The following is a 25345-nucleotide window of genomic DNA, read 5'->3' on the forward strand; positions in this document are numbered from 1 at the left end:
TACAAAGTGGACAAGATGAGTAACATATATGATAAAGAAAGGGCTCATATAAGGAATATATAAACAATTTTCTCCCAATCAACAATTTAGGAAAAGCTCTAATTGAGAAATAGACAAGACTTACAGGGGCTTCACAAAAGTGCATATCTTAATAAGCAATAAACCCATAAAAACACATATCAGAGAAATGCAAATTAAAACCACAATGACACATACGCAAATAAATTTCAATACAAAATAATGAAAATAGAATGTACAAAAACTCATTCAAGAGCTAAATTAATCATCCAAATAAATATTGAGCAAAAGAAGCCAGACTCAAAAGAATATATACTGCATGATTCCATTTTTATAAAGTTTCAAAAAAGCCTAATCTCTGTTGGGAATTAAAGTCAACCTCTGCTGAGGATGATGGGGAATAGTGACTGGAGGCAGTAGGGCTTCTGGAGGGCCAGCAAGTCCTTGATGAGTGTGGTGGTTCTATGGCTCTGTTTGTTTTGTGATGATTCAGTGAGCTGTATGTTTACGACTCGGAGGCCTATCGCTATTCATTTTATGCTACAATTTAAAAAGAAAGAAAAAGAAAGATTGGTGAATTCTAGTGTTGAGAAAGAATGTAGGATACTGAGCACTCTCACATGTTAGGACTCTAAATTAGTGCATCTTTTTGGAAAGAGTGATAGTGTAATATAAAATTTTAAATATGTATGCCCTTAGATCTAGAAATTTTATATCTGGTATTGATTTTGCAGAAAAAATTACATATATGCTGAAATACATAAATACTAGGTTGAAAACTACAGAACTATTTGTGAATCGGAAAAGTAGGGAACAAAGTCAATAACTGTCAGATTTGAGAATATATAGACATGTAAGATATTATAAAATCTACACTGGGAAGCTCAGATGTCATGATAGTTGTGGAGATGCTTCGAGAAGTATGAAATTCGATATCAGTGCAAGATGCTCTTGGAATACTTTCAATTTGTACATACATAAACTTTTAAAATGTTTTTAAATTAAAATTCAATTTGTACTACATAGATTAACCTGAGTGCCCTGGATAAGGATAGGAAGGAAGGGACTTTTCCATATTAATCTCCCCAATAACTTCCTCAATACAGCAAAAATGGTTCTAGTCTGCTGTGAAGGAGGAAAAACTTGTTTTAATGCTGAATCAATCTAAGGTATCCACACTCTTTACACAGAATAAGTAAAGATAAATGGATATTGATATTTCTATACCTGGTCAAGCTCCTAATTTGTTCCTCCTGGTTCACTGGCCTTTTGTTAGCTACTTTTTAATGTAACAAGTCTATCTAAAGTACTCTACGGTTTGCAAAGTGCTTCACACAGGAGTGTTTCATTTGATTTTGACAGTAATGTCAGTATTGACTATCATTAGCTCTGTCTTAAGACACAGTAGCTTATTTAGAAAGCAGCAGAGTTATGACTTGAAACCAGGTCTTCTGATTCCATGTTACATGCTCTTTACTCCCTTAGGGGTTGCCTCTTAGGTTTGTGGTGGTGGTGGTGGTGGTGGTGGTAGTTTTTTATTCCTGGTAAGAAAAGGAAGAAAACTTTTGGGTTTGTAAATGTATAGTTTTCTATGTAAATTCGAGACATGTATTTTGTTTAATACTCCTGTCTTTGAATTTAACAAGAAAAGATTGAGACACTAGAAAAAAATGATTATTTCAAAACCTTTCTTAGACCCTGAAGGGTACTGAACCTAAAGGGAATATAAGGCCTCAAAGCTGGAAAGAGAGTTAAGTGATCCCCAGTGGGAGGGTGCTGTGATTGCTAGAACCCTGGTGATCACATTAAAAAGCAACAGGAAGAAGAGGTCAAAGCAACAAAGAACCAGAACTTTTCTCCCTCTAAAGTCAGGTCGATAACAATAATACCTGAAATGTATTGTGCACCTAGTGTATTCAGGTATTGAAGTCTTTCATACCTTTACTCATTTAATTCTCAGGGTAACCTGAGAGGTTATGAGGTAGACTTTACTCTTAACATAAGGAAACAGTGGCACAGAGAGCATGATTTTTTAGGAGAAAGGCTTTTAATGGGGAACTTAAAGATGCTAGGACTACAAACAGAGAGGAAATATTATTCAAGACTGAAAATGGTTTTGAGAGGAAAAGGTTTTGAGGTTTCTCAAATGCTATCACCTATCTATCTATCTATCTATCTATCTATCTATCTAAAGGAAATCTTAGCATTCCATTTTCACTTGGAATGACCAATATTCCTCCTGCTGTGTACATTTATAAAAACAAACTCTTAATTTATAACACCATTTACAAGTAACTAATAAAACCCAAGCCCTGGCTCTCAGTTAAGAGCTTTTCCCAATATCGCATGAAGCCTCTGTCTTAACTGTGTCTACACTGTCAACTCTTCGTGTTTAAACAAGTTTGATACGTCAATCAATAGGTGAACAGGTTTAAGTGGTCCAGGTGGAGCTTCAAACCTGCTCAATACCATCAAATATTTATCTAAATGTATGCAGAAACACTGGGCAGACACAACATCTCCCAAGCACATGTACACAAGCACACGCAGGCACACATGCCTCACTTGAACGGATGTGACCAAAGGTCTCTCTACCTACAATTCTGTTTCTTGATGAGGATGGAAAGAAGCTTGACTCGTCTTCAATGAGGAAGAGTTCCTGCCGATGTCTGGTGAATTGGGCAGTGAAATATTCAGGACGAGGGTGCCTCACGTTCTTTGGGAGCTTCAGAGGTCCAAGCATGTAACTAAAGGGGAATGTCTCGGCTGGAGGAATATCACTCTCCTGAATAGGCATTTTGATTCCCAACACTTCAGCGTAAGTAACTAATACCTCCCAAGGGGCATGGATCTTGACAAAATAAGTCCTCCCATCTTCAGAGTTCTGCATAAAAAGACAGCAAAATAACAGAAAGCATAATGATTTATTTGTTACTAAACTGATTAAAGAAATAAAGTTTTCTAAAATCTCAAAGATGTCATAGCATTTTCAATTTATTGAAAATTTTCAGCAAAACTTCTAAAGGGACAAATGCTCAAAACATATATCTGTATATTATATTTACATATACATGTAGATGCGTAAATTTTGTGTGTACATGTGTGCATGTGATGGAGACAAAGAAAGAATACTCTAAAAATATATTTCAGAGTCCGTGTATACTAGCCCTGCTATAAAATCATAAATATTTGTGATTCTGGGCAATCTATTACGTTATTAGTGACTAACCATGATCCTGAGCTTAAGGTATATGAGGGATACGTACAATGTATAAGATATACTTATTTTTCTTACCCAGCTATGTATAGCTTATATCTAGAGGAAGAATTTTAATAAGTAATAAGGTTCATTACACAGGAGAATGACTAAGTTATAGATTGTGTAGTATAACACATATTTATTAGTTCAGGAAAAAAAACAGGGATAAATAAGAACTAGAGAATACTAGAGTTTCATGGACAGGGTGGAATCAGAAATAGGTCTTTAAAAATAATTTTGAAGGAAATTCTAGAAAACCAGTAGATGGTAAGAGGTTTTAAAAAATAAATAAAAGAATTTGCCATTTTCATGAGCAGAGGAAGTTGTCTTGGCTTACACAGTGGGTTGTGCTATAAAACAGCCAGGTTAACTAGAGTGCCAGATTACACGCAGCCTTCAAAATGAGAGATAAAACAATCTTTGTACCCTGAACAGAATTACGTATGTCTATTTTTACAATGTTCCACTCATTATCTTATATTCAGAGCACGGACCTACCTATTTACTGGGAAGACCACAGGCCCTGCCATCTACAAATCTGTACCCAAAAAACTATTGTATAGCTCCCAAACAATCAAAATCAATCCCCAAATCAATTTGGCTATCTGGTCAAAGGCCATAGCTGAAGGAAACGATGCTTAAAACACCAAGACTCTGATACAAATGAACAGCTACACCTACCCTTTTGTCTTCGACTTCCAACTCAAGACCTGTTTTTCTGAGATTTTGTTCAAATTCTTTTCTCCTTTCCTATGGAAAAACAAATAAATAAAATTATGTGGAACACTCTTGTTTGCCCAGTGATAATCAGATGGCCCTCTGCTCCTCTCATGATTGTATATAAAAGTATTTTATGTATTGTCCCCATTTTAGCACTATGTCCTGCTCTTCACTTGTACTGAAATCCGCAATACAACTATACAAATCCAATATACCCAGGAATAGTTTGCACAAAATGTACAAGACCCTATCTGAAAATATGCGCAAAACTTTACTAAATGACATTTTTAAAAAACTTGATAAACAGAGAGATATATCATGCTCCTAGTTGAGAAGACTACTATTACAAACACATTAATACTCTTAAAAAAGAAATGATACATTTAATTCAATTTTAAGCAAAATATCATTATGGCTTTTTAATCTTGAAGAACAGCATAGCTTCACTTAGAAAAATTTTTTAATAAATTAAAATAAATTAAAACCATCATTACTTGTTGGCTTCAAAACAATGCACTGACTGTTGAAAAATCTTTTGGCTTTTGTTATAATTTAAATGTGTTTATAATTTAAATATAAAGGATGTGACAGTAACTGAAAATTTAAAAGGCTTTTTGATGATATTATAGAATGCTAACCTTCGAATGGAGAGGTCTACCTTGATATATCTTCAAACTTTACAAACAGTAAAAGATAATTTACTGTGCTCTTTTTCTCCACTTGCAAAGTTTGCCACAGATGAGGTCTACAGTAGTGGTACAAAGTTTCCTCCCAACTACCCTTTCCTAATCGCCCTTCTTCTATGTTATTAGATTGAGGCAGACTGCAAACTCCCAGAAAATCAAAGGGAAAGGGGGGAAGAGGTGGACAAGAAAAGAGGAGGGACATTCAAAATATGGTTATCAGAACTGAGAAAGTGAACTACTCTTCTCACTCTCGTGTAACAAATGCTTTTGCGAGCTACATGGCTGCCAATTCTCTGAGTTCAACAAAACTGAAGAGCTAGTAGGATTGTTAGTTGATGGGCCATTAAACACTACTTTTGTGGTACATTACTATAATTTGGGGATAGAATTCAGGGGTTCAAAAAGATGAAAACAATAATATTTCTACTCCAATCTACTTATTTACTGAACAAGCTGAATTTATACCACTATATAAAAACAAGAGAGCAATATAGTCGAAGCTGAACTATCTCACTCTGGAAATAATTCCTGTTTATCTATAAATAAAATAGGTTTAAAGCCCCTCTGTCCATCTCATTAACTGACAAACTTATGATGAGTTTATTTTTTTATCTTTGATAATTACTTGTCAAATTTTGTAGCATATTCATGATGCCTTATCAATTATATAGTTGTACAATTGTTTAAAAAACTCAAAAGAAAAAGTTTAAGGCTTAGACTGTCCTGGCTAAGGGAAATAAAAATATTTCAATGTGTATGTATATATTTGTTGCAGCAGACTTACAATTGAACAAACAAAAGACTCCCAAAGGTAAAACTTTTATTTGAGGAAAAATTTAAGTGGTGAAAATGGGATGGAAATTTTAGGTGAAGGAGAAAAATAATGTAAAATTTCAAGTGCTGAAAGAAGATTTCTTCATAAAACTTATTTTTTTTAGATGAATGATGGTGAGTGTCAAATCTCCATATTTAAGTTCTATGAATATATGCTAAAAAGTGGTTTAACTGGACCATTAGCAATACATTGTAAATTACCAACTTTGCAACTATTGAAATGTAGGATCAATACCTGTAGATGTGGAAGACTTTTAGATAGATCAGGGGCGGATGTTCAGGAGCTTATTTTGGACCTGCCAAGTCTGAGACGTCTATGAGACTTCCAAGTAGAGACACAAAATAGTCATGTGGGAGAGAAGAATGGACTGGAAGGTGAACTTTGGAATTAGCACAAATGTCGTTTTACAAAGGTGAGACAGGATGTGTCCTTGAAGAAATGTATGCAGGCTGGGTAAAGAAGAGGATTACGGACTAGACCCCTGGGCACTACAATAATAAAAGATCAGGGAGAGGAAAAGATTGAGAAGGAGCAACTAATGAAATAAGAGAAAAACTAAGAAGCTATGGAATTCTAGACTCCAGGTGAAGAGCATACATATGAGAAGGGAATGAGAAACTGGCACATGCTGCTATAAGGTTACTAAGATGAGGGTTGAGACTTGATCACTGATTTATATGAACATGAGCAGAATGGTTGAGGTGATGGCCTGATAAGAAAGGGTTTGAGAGGAAATGGGACAGAAAAGAATTTGAGTGAAGAATAGTACCTGGCAGGGAAACCGAGATCAAGTGAAAGTTTCTGTTCTTCGCAAGTGGGAAGCTGAACTGAATGAACTGAATGAAGAGGTGAGGCATGACTGCCAGACAGCCTGGAGGACCCAGCTGAGGTCCAAGGGCACAAACACGAGGTAAAAATCTGTAAGTGAACTGCACGTCCTTCTTTCTGCCTGGTTCTGGCACACAGTGGGTGGAAAGGTGGGTTCGACTACAGTTGCTGTTTTGCCATGGAAGGACAACTGAGAAAGGGGCAGGGATTTGAAGGCATAGGCAATAGAGTGATTATATTTGTTGACCATGAGATTTAAGCTGGATCAGCACAAGAAAACAGGGGATAAGGACCAGCACTGAAAAGTCAGATATGTTTGAGAGGTTGGTCAAATAGCTCGATGCCTGGATGAGATGAGAAAGATTTGTACTTATCAGTAATGACAAGTTCTAGGGGAGTGAATAGAAGAAAGATAAGTGGAAACGGGTGTTCCAAGAAAGAGGATAGGATGCTAAAACAGTCATCTATGTAAGCATTGTGATAATCAGTAACTTATGAAGGAGTATTGGTGGAGAGAATGAGAGTGAACCAGGAGTTCAAACTGTTGAGAAATAAAAGGGAAGACCCAGGGACAGATTAACAACAGCAACGAAGCAGGGCAATGATTAACCTGATCAGAGTTAAGTTTGGGAATTTTAGGGATGACATAGGAGGAACCGACTGGGATCAACAATTAAATACAAGGAGAACAGGAATTTATCCATCTCCAGAAAAAGGTCCTAGTGTGAAAACCAACCACCACTTGAGAGGACTCTTGGAGAAGACAATGAGCCTCAATCAAGAGCCCAGTTCCAGGGGGACATTCAGAAAAAAGGAAAATGATAACCCTGGGTGGATTTCAGGTACTTGATGGAAGGGCTTCAAGGGAAGAAAGGGACAGGGTCTTATGGGATAATAGCTATTTTTTTTTAATTTTTGTTTTCTATGATATTTATTTCCTACATAAGTATGTTAGTAAATGTGTGTGTGTGCTTGTACATATGGGTTCATTTACTAACTCATATTTCAAATATCCAATATTTATTGAGCATCCACTATACTGCCACCACTGTTTTAGGCATTTGGGTATACAACACTGGACAAGACCGGTCCTTGGTCTCATGAACTTGTTATTTTATGGTGTTGGACCCAGTAAACGGATTAGACAACAAATACATAAGCTTGGAAAGTATGACTGTTATAATGAGAAGAAAACAGGATAAGGAATAGAGCATAATGTGAAGGCTATTTTGGATAGTGTGAATTAGCCCTACATTTTCAAAATGAAACTGCCTGCAAAAAAAAAATAAAGAAATATTATATTCAGTCATATACCTCAAATTCTGGAGGTCACATTTAATATTGTGGAGCTACATAAAAAAATATACCAGTCACTTGAAAGAAGATAAAGAAGGTAGTGCTTGAGGAGGGCACTTGACGGTTTGAGCATTGAGTGTTATACTATATGTTGGCAAATTGAACTCCAATAAAAGAATATAGAAAAATTTAAATTAAATTAAATTAAATTTAAAAAAAAAAAGAAGGTAGTGCTCAAAATGTCCAAAGAAACAAACTGACTTTACATATCCAATCCATTCTTAGGTCTTCTCACCCACACTCAGCTTTCAGTAACATTTCAGAAGTCTCTCTGACTTTTACAATTTAATTCGATGGGAACAACCCATGGGAACAACCCTGTTGAGCTACAGAAAGTGGTTCTTTTAATGATTCCCATTTCTCTCTTCTCCATAAGTACTTACTGCCTTAAAGTCCGCTTCTTTCTTCATGTCATCAACATATGAAAGCACAAAATCGATTTGCCTAATCCCATCTCGAAAGAAGATAGAATCTTTGCTTTGTTCATCTTTTTTAAACTGCAGGAGACATGAATGACACAACTTTTACAGTTCTATTTTCAAATGGCAAAAACACAAGAAGAATTAGCTAAAATTTGGTCTAGTTTTCTTTCAGTCCTGAAATGACAGGTGAAGACAGATCACTACAGTTTTCATCAACAGGTTTTGTTTGTTTTAGAAAATTATATTTTATAAAGGAGATAGATATACATATATAAACAAGAAAGACTCAAGATAAAGCTAAGCATTTAACTACATGCATACACAACAAAAATGCTGCAATTATACCAAAACAGGAAATTAACGTATGTATACATTGATCCCAAAATGCATATTCAGAGAGAGGCTTGTTATCTTCATTAATATACCAAGTAAGTCCAATAGATAATTCATGTTTACATACTACTTTGAGGATGTAATTAATCAGAGACCAATTAATGAATCTCACTCCAAGAAAATCAACTTATGACTCATGCTTATACTCTTATTTTCATACAATTGCCAATTTCTAATTCAACTTTTGAAGGGTTAAAATAAAATCAGGGTGCAGTTAAAAAATTCGAAAGCAGTAGCTTGCCAGCTGAGTTTACTACAAGTCAACACTCATGCAGATCTCCTTTCACCCCAGTCCCTAAGTGAGACACCTTTGTTTAAAAATCTGTGTCATCAATTTTCTCAATAGAAAACTGGCAAATTCAACTTTCCCATTAAGCTCCCGCTAGAGATCTTCAGAGGAAATTTCAAGTTCGACTAATTTGACCTTCCTCAGAGCTTATTTTTAGTATATAATACATAATATTTGGAATATCCTGCATATAATACTTAAAGTGATGCAAGCAGATCATGCATGTGGATGTCAATGATCTCTCTAACCCTGTGGTGCAGTTATAACTAACTTAACACAAGCAACTTCCCAATTGTTTCAGCTAACCTGTGAATGGAGAACTGGATGTTTTTATTTTTCATATTTATGAAAATGTCATATTTAATTGTCCTATTTATGTCAGTTTATGAGTTTCTGTTACGGTACTCTATGCTGTTTTTCATCCAAGTCAAGCCTGGGAGACCTCCCCTAAAAAAGGCCTGGCTACAGGTCAGTCACGTGTAATAAGACAAAAATCCCATGTTTGACCTGGTCTATGAACAAAGTAACTGTATTTTATTTAAGTGAAGGCAGAGCCATTGTGTCTTGGGAAGAACTAGCTCTTGATGCACAGGAGGAAATGAGTGGGAAAATAAAGACAAAAGACACATCCAGGGAAGCTAGAGTGTCAGCATCAAAATACAGTCATTCAGATGTTATGTCTGAGTTCCCTGCACCCTAACAAAAGATGCATAATTATACAAACTGTTAACATATTACTGTTACCTCTTGATTTATAGAAGTCACTACAGAAATGAAAAGGAAACAAAGCAAAAAAAAAATCATTTGAGCTCTTGTAAATCATCATAATATTAGCATATTTTATGAAGTCCACCAAAACTCATGGAAGCCAACTAGGGCAGGAAAAAAAGACTTAATTGGACTAAATATAATCAAAGCAAAAAAATTAGAGGAGAAAATCCAATAATCCTTATGCTTTTAGTTTGTAACAGGCAAAATATGCAGGATAGAGATTATTTTTAAAACAATATATATTTACAACTGTTTTTATTGTTTGAACAGGTAAGTCTAGGTCCAAAGAGAAATTCTGATGACAAAAGATGTGCATATAGAATCCAACACAAATCACACTCAGAGTATTTGACTATTAGGGGGGGAATAAACAAAGTAACCAGAAGAATAGAGTCTCCAATTTTTCTGAGTATTCAGTAAAATGGGTATATATACTTCCCTCCTGAAAGCCAAATGCTACCTGGGAAAACTCAAACTTCTATCATAATGCTGTACACTAATATTAACAATAAAATGTTTAAAATATGGAGAAATCACTGGTAACCTTGTAGAGCACTATGAGGTTCACATCTTAGTGCTGTTAACCAAAAACTGGCTGAAGCAAACAAGGTGAGGAAAACCTGATAATTTTGTTAAATATAACTGAAGGCTATTAAAAAACATCATTCTTCTGTTTTGCTCAAGACATGACATTAAGATAATATCTTGCAAAGTGTATATGTGTTTGTGCTTATATTTGATTTGTTCTTAGAAATGCCAATTTATAATGAGACAAACATCTGGGTACCTTTTCTTTGAATGAGACAGTTATTCTAAGGTTCATAGTCCAGGATTCCCATTGGGAGTTGATAAACTTCTAAAACTCTAGGTAAATTATGTGTATTTGTGTATATGTATGTAATATGTGTGTGGGTACATATATATATATATATATATATATATATATGCGCACATACCAAATATAAACATATATACTACATGTAGCCAATATATATAACCTTACGGTATATATTAGTATACGTAGCATATATAAATATGTATACACACCAGATATACATATATATTATGTGTAATATATAAATTATATGTATGTGAATAGACATGCATATACACTTTTTAGAAACAGGGTCCACTTTAATCAGATCCAGAAACAATTAAGAATCGCCATTCTAAAATCTCAGTTGCCTGAGGACTGGGAATCAGTGACAAAGTCTCTCCAGATCATCAGTGTATGTTGGAATACAAGTGACTAGGGCTATCACTACAGCCATTCAAAGCATAAGCAGCATCATTCAGCACTTGTTTTACCATAAGACGTCGTCTCAGGAACAAATTGAATCGCTTTGCAGACTGTGAAACAACAGAAAGTTAGCAAATCCTCCTGACATGAAAGATTCCAAAAAAAAAAAAAAAAACAGGTTCGTAAATATACAACCCTTCAGTATGATCACTCAAGTGAGTGTGAGTGTGTGTGCGTGTGGTGTGTGTGTGGGGGGCATCTAAATTTGGAGGGTAGGAGAAGCTAGCAAGAGAGAAAGAAGAACAAATGTAGGAAGAAAACAAAAAAGAATAAAAGAAAGGGGAAGCAAAGAGATTTCAAAGTAAATTTCCCTAAGTTCTTTATTCTTAGTTCCCTAAGAACTTTAAATAATATGTATTTGTGGAACTGAGTTAAAGAAGAAAGGAGAGAGAAAAAAATAATGAAGGAAAGCATGAGAAGAATAGAAATGTAAAGCAAAATATGTATCCAAGTAAGTATTCCCATACATAGCAGGCAAAGAAAGTAAAATTGCTACAATTATACCATATGGTACGGAAAGTTCACCTAATAGCATAAAATATTTCATAGCCTCCCAAAATACCAGGGGAAAGAAAGGAAAAGCCATTCGATTATTTAAAGCTGAATTGTCTTAAATCTTCAGTCATTATGACCATTATTTTTAAAACATCAAGGCAATTACCTAAACACATCTGAGAAAATCAACAACGTTTGAAAGAAAACCAAACAATGGCACAAAAAGACAACAAGCACTGTGTGTATTTTATAATATAATGAAATGATAAGGATTCTAACAAAATGGTCAATAAAAAGTTTTAGTTCTTGTCATGAAAAGTTTTGCTGAAACTGTTGTCTTCTTAAAATAAGCAAGAGACCTAAGCAATGGTGGCTACTGGAGTGAAAAATCCCTGCTCTATAAACTGAGGCTCCACTGTGCCTTGATGAGATGATACTGCCATTGCTTAAGAACACAACAGACACAAGACGGAGGACAGTCATTGCACAGGGCGTATTATAAACTGTATTGTTCTGCTGGGCTAACATTTTTTCATCTTAGCGCTTTGGTTTTCTTGAGATATTTCATGAGATTCCAAGTTACTGTTAGCTTTTTCCTAAACTCATTACAGAATCATTAAGGGAAAGGATAGAGTTGTGCACTAAGGGGTCATGAAGGACCACACTGTGCCTTTCATGGGCTCTGTGTGGCCTATTTGCTTAATGTGGACTCCTTCCACCATTATTTTTTTTTTTCAATTTAAAAAGAAATAAATGAATGTATGTGTATACACACACATATACACACATATTTATGGAGGGGTTGTTTCTTTAATTCTGATTTTAAAAGCAATTAAAATATTTCCATTGGCTCCAAAAAGTGTCGTGGGCTCTCCTAAGCATTGTGCCTACTGTGCCTAAAGAATAAGTGGGCCCATGGGGCACCTGGGTGGCTCAGTCAGTTAACTGTCTGCCCTCAGCTCAGGTCATGATCATGACCCTATGTTGAGCTCCCTGCTCAGCAGGGGAGCCTGCTTCTCCCTCTCCCTCCCCCAGCTTGTGCTGTTTCTCTCTCTTGCTCTCTCAAGTAAATAACTTTTTAAAAAATTTTTTTAAAAAATTACCTAGATGATTGCTAAAAGGCTCCTGCAATAAAAACATCTACTATCAAGTAAGTTTGCAGCTTTCCCAATATGATATCTTCACAATACAAAAACCAATGAGATCAATACCAGTAGTTGGTCCTGAAACATATTGACTCAATAGTTAATATTTTTTTAAGAATTTATTTATTTGACACAGAGAGAGAGAGCACAAAGAAGGGGAGCAGCAGGCAGAAGGAGAGGGAGAAGCTGGCTCCCCCTTGAGCAGGGAGCTCAAAGCAGGGCTGGATCCCAGGACCCCAGGACTATGACCCAAGCAGAAGTCAGACGCTTAACCAACTGGGTCATCCAGGCAACCCAGTTAATTTTTTTTTAATTTTTTCCCAGTTAATATTTTTTAAACTCAATTTTAAATATATTAAAAGATCTCCACCAAAGGATCTGTTTATAAAAAGATAAAATTACATTCTAGGGACAAAAATTATAGAATTAATAACCTTATTATGTATTTCCATCATGTGCTAAATTATGCTTGCTTTTTAAAAAAATGATTAACAGTGAAACTATTTATTTTTGGTTTTCTGGAAGCACTGAATTTTTTAATATAGTAAATCATCATATTTAATGTACACATCTTGCCTTTTTCATAATAGTACCAAAATATTAAAATAAATTTTCATTTATCAAAAACTTTTCATAAAATGTTTTCTCTATGTAACTTCAATTCATTAAATTTAACCAAATTTATTTGTAAGAAGATACTTCAGAGTCCTATCTCTAGGAACACAGTTGATAATCTGTATTATTGGTATCACATAGTAGGAGTTGTCAACAGCATCTCTGTCTCATTATATATTAGTTTTTATCACTCATCTACATTCCTCTTTATGTATTTCTTTTTTTCTCACACCTTTCCTTGGCCATTTTTTAATGCCTTCGATGGGCCAGCTACCGAGCCATACAGGCACTACCTAGTGTGGTGTGGCAGGCATCACTTCAGAGATTGCTGACTCCAGGTCCTGGCTCAGCTACTAGATCACTGGTAAGAGATTAGCAAAGAGTGAAAGTCCAATATCACAGACAATTCTGGAATGTATACTGTAAATGAATGAAAATCAATATAATTCATGGAGCTGTAATACAATAAGCCATCCGATGCTCTGAATTTCTAAACAAGAAAAAGTCCATTCGCTCTTGAGATTTCAATTTCACATTTAAACTACATTAATCCTTGATGTTAAGGCTACAAGATACTCAACCTACAAACTATAAAACTTACTGAGTGGATCCTACACAACTCCTAAATTTAAACAAAAACCATAGTACTGGCATATCTTAATTTCTTTGTGCCAAACACAAAGTATACTGTTACACTAATCAGATAAATTATCAGCAAATGGTAATAAGGACATATAACCCCCCAAACAGAACTTAGGATGAATTTACTGGAGAAGATCCTTCTAATGGAATTTTAAGGATTGATTTCTTAGGAATTCACTGTGAAATGAGATTTTATTTTATGAATCTCTAATACCCTTATGCTTAAGACTTTTCCTAACTATGTGTGTATACACGTTGCTTCACATGAAACTTCTGAAGTTAAATTAACAAAATATATTATTTTATCAATAGGAGTATATTTGACAAATTTGGCTTATACACTATTGGCCATAAATATGCAGAGTTCAATTTTAAATACACCACTGACACATTTCCAAAAGGCCCCAAACAGGCACTGCAATTCATTGCTGATGTAGACCAATACGCAGAAATACGGTTTCTCCCTCATTTCCAAAAATTCAATAATATATTAAAATTATTCATTATTGGTTTTTTGTAATATATTTACTCATAATTTTTACTTTTTTAACTAGTGTATATGTATATTTCATATATATATGAAATGCAATAACATAAAATATTTGCTCTAGTATTTCTTTTCTGGCCAACATTATTACTCATCTCATAATTAAGTCTGAAATATATTTTGTCATGCATGTTTTAAAAATTTAACTATTCCAGGTATCAAATATAGTGTTTATAGTACTCTAAGCAAAGAATAGAGTAGATCAGAATTTTTATAACAATGAATATTCTAGTGAGGCTTCTGAATATGCTATATTAAATACTTTAACAACCATACGTGAAAAAAAAACAGTAAATATTTCCCAATACTACTACCATCTTTTTATGTTAACTGAGACCACATAAAAGGATGCTTACATGTTGAATAAGCCTAAAATCAAAAGATTAAAAGAATGTAGCAGAAAGCCTTTTATATGTTTCCATTTCATACAGGTAAACCTCACTTTTCTCAAGGCCAGTCTGACTTTCTTTGTGAAGACCCTCACACAGGGAGAGCTCTGCATCTTCTGATATTCTACTTCCTTCGTGTCTATACTATTCATGCGGCACAATATGGTGTTTTAGGATATCTCATATGCTTTAATCTTTGCACGTCTGCACTAATAGAGAAAGATCTAAAGGAAAAGTCAAGGGAAAATTCCAGGAACACAGAGCAAAAAGATAAAATCTAAAACGAGAAACAATGTGAGGCAATCCTGGCAAACCCTGTAGTTTAGTATTTGCCAACAATAATTTCCAAAAGAGAGCATGTGTAAAATAAAGGAAGGAAATAATCATTATACTGAAGAAAGATTTTTCCTTAGCTGAAAACGAATGCACAAATCTTAGGACAGAAATGATACTTCACGTGCCATGAAAGATCAGTGAAAGAAGATCACGTTTAGAAGAATGTCCACGCTCTGAGACTTTGAGAAATATTTCAACATTGAGAAATATTTCAAACATGCACACCTAAACAAAAACAAACTGAAAACAACAGATTACCTGCAATGGAATGAGAATCAAATTGGCACCAGGTTTCTCATGAACAACACCAGATTCACTAAAACAGGAGCTGTAGCTTTAAAGGTTTCCAGGAAAAGTTATTTTGAACCTACTGAGACAAACTATACTGTGCACTATATTCCTTTTACTCTTCCTTCTCACCTATTTTTGAAATGACTCTATTTTTAACCTCTACTAGCTAGTTATTTATTCCCTTATTTATATTATTACCCCAAAATAATAAATACACCTCTAACTTATTGGGATCAGATATGAGGTCATAAGTTTACTACTTTCTGGACAATGCAAATACCTTTGAACACCCTAAGTCCTACACAGCTTATTATTCCACCATGTATTTCATTTCTGTATATCTTTTAAACCCAAGATAATAATTATATATGCATATATATTAAAATGTCTAATTGAAAGTTGAAAAAAATAAGATCAACAAAATATAAACTATTTCTGAACATATTTACCAATAGATGTGCAAGACATATACTGAAAATGAAATTGTTGCTGAGATGGATTAAAGATCAAAATAAAGAGATATACTTCATATTCATGTATCAAAAGATCAGTATTGTTAAGATACAGTTTCTTCTCAAATTTTTCTAAAATTCTACGCAACACCAATCAAAATAACCAGTAAGATTTATTATTTTTAAGATGATCCTAAAATGTATACAGAAATGCAAGAGATGTCTGGGTGGCTCAGCAGTTGAGCGTCTGCCTTCGGCTCAGGTCGTAATCCTGGAGTCCTAGGATCGAGTTCCGCATCGGGCTCCCCATATGGAGCCTGCTTCTCCCTCTGCCTGTGTCTCTGCCTCTCTCTCTGTATCTCTCATGAATAAATAAATAAAATCTTTTAAAAAATGCAAAGAATCTAAAATAAGCCAAACCATTTTGATAAGGGAAAACAAAGTAGGAATAACCACTACTTTGCCTGATGTTAATACTTCCTGTAAAGCAGAAGTAATCAAAACAGTACCATCCTGGCATAAGAACAGACAGATGATGTGGGACAGAACAGAGAGTTTAGAAGTAAACTCACATATATACAGTCAACTGGTTTCCCACTGAAGTCCCAGTGTAATTTCCGAGAAAAGGATTGTCATTTGAACAGACAGTGCTGTATTTATATTAAAAATAAATACATTTCAATCCTCATCACAAGTCACCTACAAAAGTTAATTCCAAATAGATCTCAGGCTAAAAGTAAAAGTTAAAACCATAAAACTGAAGACAATCTGAGAAAATCTCTTACTTTGGTGTACACAAAAATCTCTTAGAACACAGGAAGCAAGGATCATAAAAGAAAAAGATGAGAAATTAAGCTCCAAACCCTTCAAAATTTGTTAAAAGATCTGAAGGAAAGTCTCAGACTGGGAGAAAATATTTGCAATGAAAATACCTGACAAAGGTCTTGTGTTCAGAATACATAAACAATCTTAGACATCAATAGGAAGTTAATCAACTCGATTTTTAAAATTATACAAAAGATCCGAAAGGACAGTTCACAGAAGAAGATATGTGAATGGTCAATAAGCCCATGAAAAGGTGTGTAATACCATTATTTATCTGGGAAATGAGAACTGAAATCATAGGATACCACTATCTTCCATTAGATTATTACAACTAAAAAGCTGACAATATCAAGTGCTGGTGCGGGTGCAGAACAACTACAACTCATGCATTACTTATAGGAAAGAAAAATTAGTAACCACTTTTAAAAATAGTTCAGCAATTTCATATAAATGTACACATACTCTTTCATATGACCCAGAAATTTCACTCCTAGGAAATTAATCAAGATCAATTAAAATACATGTCTATAAAAACTATCTGTCTCACTTGAATGTTCCTAACAGTTTCATTTATAATGGTTCCCAAACTGAAAAGAGTATGAATATCCATCAACAGGTAAATGGATAAACAAAATTTGGCATATCCATTCAATGAAATACTATTTAGCAATAAAACAAAATAAATTGATAAAAAACTAAAGATATGTTCAACAAGATTTAATTTACCAATATCATTTGAAATTCCGGATATATCTCAGCAACATTATGCTGAACAAAAGAAGCCAGACACAAAATAGTATATAGAATTTGATACCATTCACATAGCACTTTAGAAACAAAAAATCAAATCATTGGTTGCCTTAGAGCAGAGGTGAAACAGCAAAAGGACATTTTTTGAGATAAAAGAAATCTGTATCTTGATTGTTATGGTTTGTTAAAAACTCATGAAACTCTACACTTAAAATAGTGCATCTCACCATGTATAATGTATAAACCATAAAGATGATAACTCTTAAAAAAGTTTTTGGTTTAAACAACTAGAAATTTGGACTGTGTGTAGCTGGAATATGAAATATTATATATATATATATATTAAACATTATTCAGCCATAAAAAGAATGAAATTGTACGATTTGCAATGACATGGATGGAGCTACAGAGTATAATGCTAAGCAAAAAATGTCAGAGAAAGACAAATATATATGATCTCACTCATATATGGAATTTAGTAAACAAAACAAACAACCAAAGGTGGAAAATAAAAAGAAAAACAAACCAAGAATCAGACTCTTTACTCTAGAAACAAACTGATAATTACCAGAGGGGAGGAGGTGAGGGGATGGGTGAACAAGATGATTGGGATTAAGGAGTGTGCTTGTCATGATGAGCACTGGGTGATGTATGGAATTGCTGACTTGCTGTATTGTACTCCATGTAACACTGAATGTTAACTATACTGTAATTAAAATAAAAACTTAAAAACAAATAAATAAATGCAATGTACTATCCTAGACAGGATCCTGAAATAGAAAAAGGACATTAGGGAAAAACCAAGGAAATCTAAGTATGGGCTTCAGCTAATAATAACGTATCAATATTAGTTCATTAATTGTACCATGCTAATTAATGCAAGATGCTAATAACAGGGGAATATGGATATGGGGTGTAAGGAATTTTATATACTATATTCATAATAAATCTGTAAATCTAAAACTATACTAAAATAAGATTATTTCAAAAAAGCTTACTGTTTAATTTTCACAACTTACTGTTTAACAATATTTGTTTTTAACAATATCAACATAAAAATGAAATATCATAAATCATTTTAAAATCATTTGGAATCTGAAATTTTAGTTACTAACATATGACATAATGGGGAAATTATTTACAACCCCTATCACAGGCAGGGGGATAACAATAAAACTATAAACAGCTCCGAAAATAATCAAGAGAAAAAAGAAAAACCAAACAGCTTGACAGGAAAATAGAATAAATGAACAGAGTTATCCAGAAAAATAAATTAAAATGACCAACAACATAAGAAAAGATGAATATCCCACTCGAAATAAGAGAAATGCAAATTTAAACCACACTAAGATACACAACTAACTGATGGAGCTCCCAATGGCCATTAGCTATCGCATTACCAGAGAGACAAAAATCTACTCATGACAACATGCTATTGATGAGGCTGTGGGCAAATAGGCATTCTCAGGAACTTGTAGGAAATGCAAAGCAGGAGCACCTGGGTGGCTCAGTGGTTGAGCATCTGCCTTTGGCTCAGGTCCTGATCCTGGGGTCCTGGGATCGAGTCCTGCATCAGGCTTCCCCCCGCCCCTGGGGAGCCTGCTTCTCCCTCTGCCTATGTTTCTGCCTCTCTCTGTGTCTCTCATGAATAAATAAGTCAGATCTTAAAAATAAATAAATAAAAGAAATGCAAAGCTGAGGGGAATTTGGCAATATGTGGCCAAATTACATATATGCTTATTCCTTTATACAGAAATCTTATTTAGAAAGATAACACTGGCCAAAATATTATAAGACTGTAACAATATTTGGAAAAACAAAAGATTAAAAAATAATCCAAATGTGCATCAATAAAGGGACTGAATGAATACACTATGCTAACCCTCCACAATGTAATACTATGCAACATACAACTGAATAGGATGGAAATCTATATCAATATTGCATGAACTCAGGTTATGTTAAGTGAAAAACAAGGAACAAACAAATACATACGTATGTGTACACACACACACCCATATATGGAAAAGTAAAAGACACATTAAAAGGATAAACCAAAAATAAATAAGTAAATAAAAAATAAAAGGATAAACCAAATAAAAATGATTACTACAGAGGATTAATAGGAAAAATCAGGAAGAAAATTTTCTCTGAAAATGCTTTGTTTCATAATTTCATCCTCAAATAGATTTACCTTCAAGTGGGGTAAATTGCTTGAAGCGGGTACCTTCAAGCAAAACTTCAGGGCTTCTTGCTTGTACCAAGCCCTCCAAAGACTTAGACACTAACAATGTGTTCTCATGGCCAAATATTTTGTGAATTTCACAAAGTAAATTATTGTTCTATCATTCTTCTTAAAGAATGGCACCAAAATAGCCTAAGATTTAGTCTCCACTAAACCTTATTTGATCTATGGTTTTCAACTTTGGAATCAAGTAAATGTTTCACACAGTCAAAAAAAAAAAAAAAAAAAGAGAGAGAGAGAGAGAGAACCAACAAAGCTGCAGTTATTATGATTTGATCAACCCCACATCCTTCATTCTGGAACGTTATAGATTAGCATGCTACCGAAAAGCAAAACATCAATATTTTAAAACTGTCAGTATAAGAATATAATTCTATTTCCCCATCTACCCAAACAGCATCTTTTTTTCTTTTTTTCCAAGCAATTAGTGAAAATGTTTAAATCCCTTTACCGACCTCTTAATTGATATTCAACTTTGATTTTTAAATAAACTGCACTTCATGATTTTTCTCAGGAATGTACTTAGCAGGTAAAAGAAATGAAGGGATCAAGTATGAAGAAAGAACACTAAACCAGAATTCAGAAACTCGAGTTCTGGTCCAGGATCTGCTTCTTCAGTGGCTGGATAATTTTGGCCAAGTCATTAAACCTCCCAGACCCTTCATTCTTTTTTTCTCATTCATAAAACAGAGAGATTTAAAATGTAAAGCAGATGGCTATGCTTTATGGGTCATTCTCATTAATTCGTTTGAGGTTACTTTTTCTCCCCATAAGAAATAGATTTTTTTCCAAAGTAGTAAATTCCTAAATATTACATACGAGCACCTGAAAAATAACTGACATGGAAAAGAGAGCATGACCCTCTCTGACCATAAAAGACCCCCTTTGCACCCATGCAAGGAAGTATAGGAATGATGGCTGCTCACCACTGGTTCTTCTCCGATGAGGAAGCTGGTCTCTCTGCTGCTCAGGGGCTGCTGACGGTAACATGGGGGAGACAGGATGCTGTTAGTAACCGTGCAAGTGGGGAGCATACAACTTTCAACAACAAAAAATTCTAGGTTCTCAATATAGAAACACTAAACCTGCAATTGAGAGGACTAACAAAACACCTGAGATTGAAGGCAAAATCTCTGTGTATATATGCGCACCTGTGCACTTGTGTGTTCCTGCTGCATGTGTGTGTGTGTGGAGAGAGAGAAAGAGCTCGAGAGAGAATAAGAATTCTGAAGGTACCTTCATCAAATCACACACACACAAAAAGTGAGATGCAAGAAATGGTTAAGAAACTACTATATTACAGAGAGGTAACAGAGAGTGCCACCCTCTAATGATGCCGAGTCCTGAACAGGACCACAAGGAAAGGGAGAATTAATTGGCTATTTGAGGCCTTCCTTTTCGACATTTGTTTGGAATCCTTAAATAAATATTAATATTCATATTAACTAATGTAATGGATAAATATTAATTAAAATCGTTGAATAAATAACATCATCATTTTATTTGATTTACTAAATAATTAAATTATTAAATCAAGCCAATACCTTAGTAAACATACCACCAGGATCCTTAAGGACCTGCACTTACAACCCAAGGAAAAAAAGCCATGCATGGATATAGGTACACACAAAAAACACCTGTAATTAAAGCAATAGCTATGTTGCTCTGGTGTATGGTGGATTTTTAAATCCTCACGTTCCAGGACAGATGGCACACCACAGCACATGCTCCTGAAACCACACACTATCACTTCTCTGCGGTCCCCACTGACAGATACCGCAGGGGGCTATGGAGAGGCAGCAGCCAGCCGAAGTGACCGGAAACTCATGTCTATAGACAAGGAATCCACTTACCTGGTTCTTGGAAAAAAAATCACAAACAGCATCTCATTATGCCCAGGTGATGCTGGGCAGATGAGTTTTGAAAACAGGAGATAAAAAGTACTATCGACATTAAAAAAACAAAACAAAACCTCAAAGGGCACTTTGGAAACACATCCAAGGCCTCAAAAGTTAAGTTGCAAAATGTGCCACACACGCACACACACAAAGGAGCAACAACAACAACAACACAAACCTAATAATTTGTGTCCTTAAGGAGGACAAGGAAGACAATTTTGAAAACCTGTTAATTTTCATATTGCAGTATTCAAAATAAATTCCATGAAAAGATGAAATCGGGGTGCCTGGGTGGCTCAGTCAGTTAGGCAGCTGCCTTTGGTTCAGGTCATGATTGCGGAGTCCTGGGATCAAGCCCCACATTGGGCTCTCTGCTAAGTGGGAGCCTGCTTCTCCCTCTGCCCCTCATCCATTTGTGCGCGCTCTCTCTCGCTCTCTCTCTCTCAAATAAATAGATAAAATCTTAAAAAAAGATGACAGTCATCTATGGTATTAAAGCTATACTGAAACAGTGGGAAGAACTATGGCAGACTGAGTCTAAGAGTAAACAGTCGCTCAAAATCCTCTGTAACTGATCTGTGTTCTGCCGATGGACCTTGAATGCATTCCGTTAACTCGCCTAAATACGTCACATATGAGCTAATTGATATCTCAATCACTCAATTCCAAAACGGCAACCTCAATAAATCGTCTTTATTTCTGTATTTCTGCCTTTAAGATAATATGTAAATTCATTATGGCTTCACTTTCTGTTGACTCCTCATCACATAATTTTTTTTCAATAATGCTAGATAATGGTCAGCTGTTTAACATACAAGAAGGTACAAAAAAAAAAAAAAACCCTAAAATGTCCCAAAAGCAACCGGGCTGGTCAGTGGACACTCTCTCACTGGAAGAAATACCAACATGCTGCAACTTCCCAATCAAAAGCTGCAGGTGCATCTTCAGTTTGCAAAATAAAATTCACAGAGGTCCCTTCATACTTTTTGCTAAGCATTTCATTGCTTCATTTATCACTGACCTGTCTCAGGCCAAAGGAGAATCTGTGCTGTTCTCAATTCTACATTTCCCTCTTCCAGGGCCACGACTTTCCTGTCCCAGGCTGCCTCTTTCCCTGACCCCGACCATTACAGAATGGAGGGAGGTGGTACACAATGGCATGAAATGAATACATAGATGAATGAATGATGCAAACTTCCAGGAGCCGAAGAAACCTGGCAATATTCTGAAGATCTACACAACCACATAGAAACTACGTAGCAATCCTGAGGATTCCAAGTATAAGAAGCAATTATTTGGAAATTGAAATTTTGGGGGAAAAAGACAGGATTCTTAAAACAGTATTCTTAAAGAAGTAATATTGTAGAGTGATTAAGAGAGCAAGCTCTGAAATCAGCCTGCCTGGGTTCCGAGGCCCAACTCCAGAATATTACAGATATAACAATAAACCAGTTTAGATAGGCTCATTTTAGAGACTCTCCCAAACCTTTTTCTTCAATTATACATGTAAACTTGAGCAGTTAACCTCTTCATGCCACAGTTTCAGTACAGTGAAGTTAAATATGATAACACATGGGACGTTTTCAATAAATGTTGACATTTTAAAGTTAATTTTTGCTTCATTTCTACTAATCGTATCACAGATTTAATATAGTTATCATGCTACAAATTTTTAATTCACATTCATTCTCTGGATCTCCCCCAAAATTCTAATAATGTTCTGCGATGACCTGTATTAATTGTAGATCAGAAGGTAATACTCTAGAATTTAGGCCTTTTAAAGTTTAAGCAATCATGAAAGCAGAGATTATTCAAAAGTAGATAATTTTAAAATACTGAGTCTACAATTTCTATGTATTCTGTTTTGTAAAAGACCCAAATATTCATAGCTATGAATTTGCTCATAGACTAAATCGAATTATTCTACTCACCTTCGCCTCAATCCAAAACTGGAATGAATATTCTCATGATTAAAGTGTCTTTTTCAAAAGGCTGACTACAATGTAAATTTTGTATTTTTATAGCATTTGAGTAGATAAAAGGAAATCAAGCTAAGCACTGAGGGAAAGCTAAATAAGTTGTATTCACTTATTTTTTTTTTCTTTTCATGTTGAAATGATTATGGATTTATAGAAATTTGCGAAGATAGCGGAGAAATCCCACGTGTCCACCACCCAGTTGCCCCCAGTGACCAATACCTCACATAACTATGATACAACCTCGAAACCAGGAAACTGCCAGGAGTACAAGGTACGTATTCAGGATTGTGCTGCTGCATCACGTATGTACACTTGAGTAAGAACCAGCGCAATTAATACACAGAGCACTTCTAACCAGAGATTTCCCTTGAGCTACTCCTTTTAAAGTTTTATCCACTTCCCTCCCTCTGTACGTGCATAACCCCTAGCAACCACTAATTTTTCCTCCATCTCTGTAATAATGTCATCTCAAGAGCTATAAAAATCGAATCATATAGCATATGGCCTTTGAGGGTTGTTGTTGTTGTTGTTTTTCATTTAAGCTCAATGCCCTGGAGATCCATTCAAGCTTGTGTGTGTGTATCAAAAGCTCATTTCTTTTTATTGGTGGGTAGGAGTCCATGCTAAGGCATGCGGCTTATTACAGTTTGTTTAACCAGTCACCTACTGGAGCACAATCAGGTGGTTTCTACTCTGGGCTACTACAAATAAAGCCACTAAAAACACTTGTGCAAAGATTTTTGTGTGCTTATAAGTTGTCATTTCTGTGGGATAAAGGCCCAAGGGTGTGATTACGGAGCCATAGGGTTAAGTGTATGTTTAGTCTTTTAAGACACTGCCCCGCAGTTTCCTAACATGACTGCCCCCATTTTATTTCCCCACCAGCAGTGCATGGGAGACCCAGTGTCCCTGCAGCTTCCCCAGGTTTTGGTATTGTCACTATTTTCCATTTTAAATGGTGTGTTCTCATGGGCGTACAGTGAAATCCAACTTTGGTCTTATTTTGCAATTCCTTAATTGCTGGTCATCCTGAACATCTTTTATTTGCCAAATGCATGTGTTTGCCATCTCTATCCTATTTAAGGTAATATATCATCGTGTACTTTACTCATTTGGGTTGGCTGCTTTTCAAAAATGGGTTTTGCTGTTTCTTTGTAATACCACACATAGGGGGAAACTTTTGTCAGATATATGACGTGGACGTATTTTCTCCAGATCTGCAGCTTGGTGGTTCCTCTTGACAGGATCTTCCATAGAACAACAGCTCTTATATTTGAAAAAGTCCAATTTATGAATTGGTTTTTTATGGATGGATCATGATTTTACATCAGTCTAACACCTCTTTAGCCAGACCTACTTTCCACAGATTTTCTCCTCTATTTTTTCTTCAAAAAGTTGCATGGTTTTACATTTAAGCCTGTGATCAATGTTGAATTAATTTTTGCATAAGGGATGAGGTTTAAGTTAAAGTTCTTAATTAAAAAAAAAATAAAGTTCTTAATTTTGCCTATGGATATCCAAATGCTCCAGCACCACTTGCTGAAAAAGATTATTCTTTCTCCATTGAATTTTTGCACATATGTCCAAAATCATTTGGGTGTACTCGTGTAGGACTATTCTTGCCATTTCCAATCTGCTTCATTAATCAACACGCCACTCTCTGCAAATGCCACAGTGTCTTGCTTGCTTAAACTGTAGCCAAAAAGTCAAGTCTTTGAATTGGGTAGAGTGATTCTTCCCACTTTCTTTTTTAAAATCTGTTTTCTCTCTTCTACTTCCGGTGATTTTCATATAAATTTTAGAACACTTCTGTCTATTTCTAGAAAAAGTCTTGCTGAGACTTCAATAGGAATTACATT

At 35.0% G+C, this 25345-nt stretch overlaps 1 protein-coding gene across 4 annotated transcripts in view; it reads right to left on the reverse strand.

Moving 5' to 3' along the window:
• ANO5 (anoctamin 5) overlaps window positions 1-25345 on the reverse strand; it is a 91302-nt gene that overhangs the window by 52275 nt on the left and 13682 nt on the right. Inside the window, exons 3-7 of one of the 4 annotated variants that reach the window (XM_072725388.1) lie at window positions 20536-20583; window positions 10886-10927; window positions 8086-8199; window positions 3959-4027; window positions 2618-2902 (exon numbers count right to left, since the gene is read on the reverse strand). In XM_072725388.1, coding sequence (XP_072581489.1) covers window positions 2618-2902; window positions 3959-4027; window positions 8086-8199; window positions 10886-10927; window positions 20536-20583 — 558 coding nt within the window. Of the gene's footprint in view, window positions 1-2617; window positions 2903-3958; window positions 4028-8085; window positions 8200-10885; window positions 10928-20535; window positions 20587-25345 lie in introns of all 4 variants that reach the window. The other 3 variants (XM_072725387.1, XM_072725389.1, XM_072725391.1) reach the window with 3 other exon arrangements.

The sequence above is a fragment of the Vulpes vulpes genome, chromosome 11 (genome assembly GCF_048418805.1).
Source record: "Vulpes vulpes isolate BD-2025 chromosome 11, VulVul3, whole genome shotgun sequence".
Classification (NCBI taxonomy): domain Eukaryota; kingdom Metazoa; phylum Chordata; class Mammalia; order Carnivora; family Canidae; genus Vulpes; species Vulpes vulpes.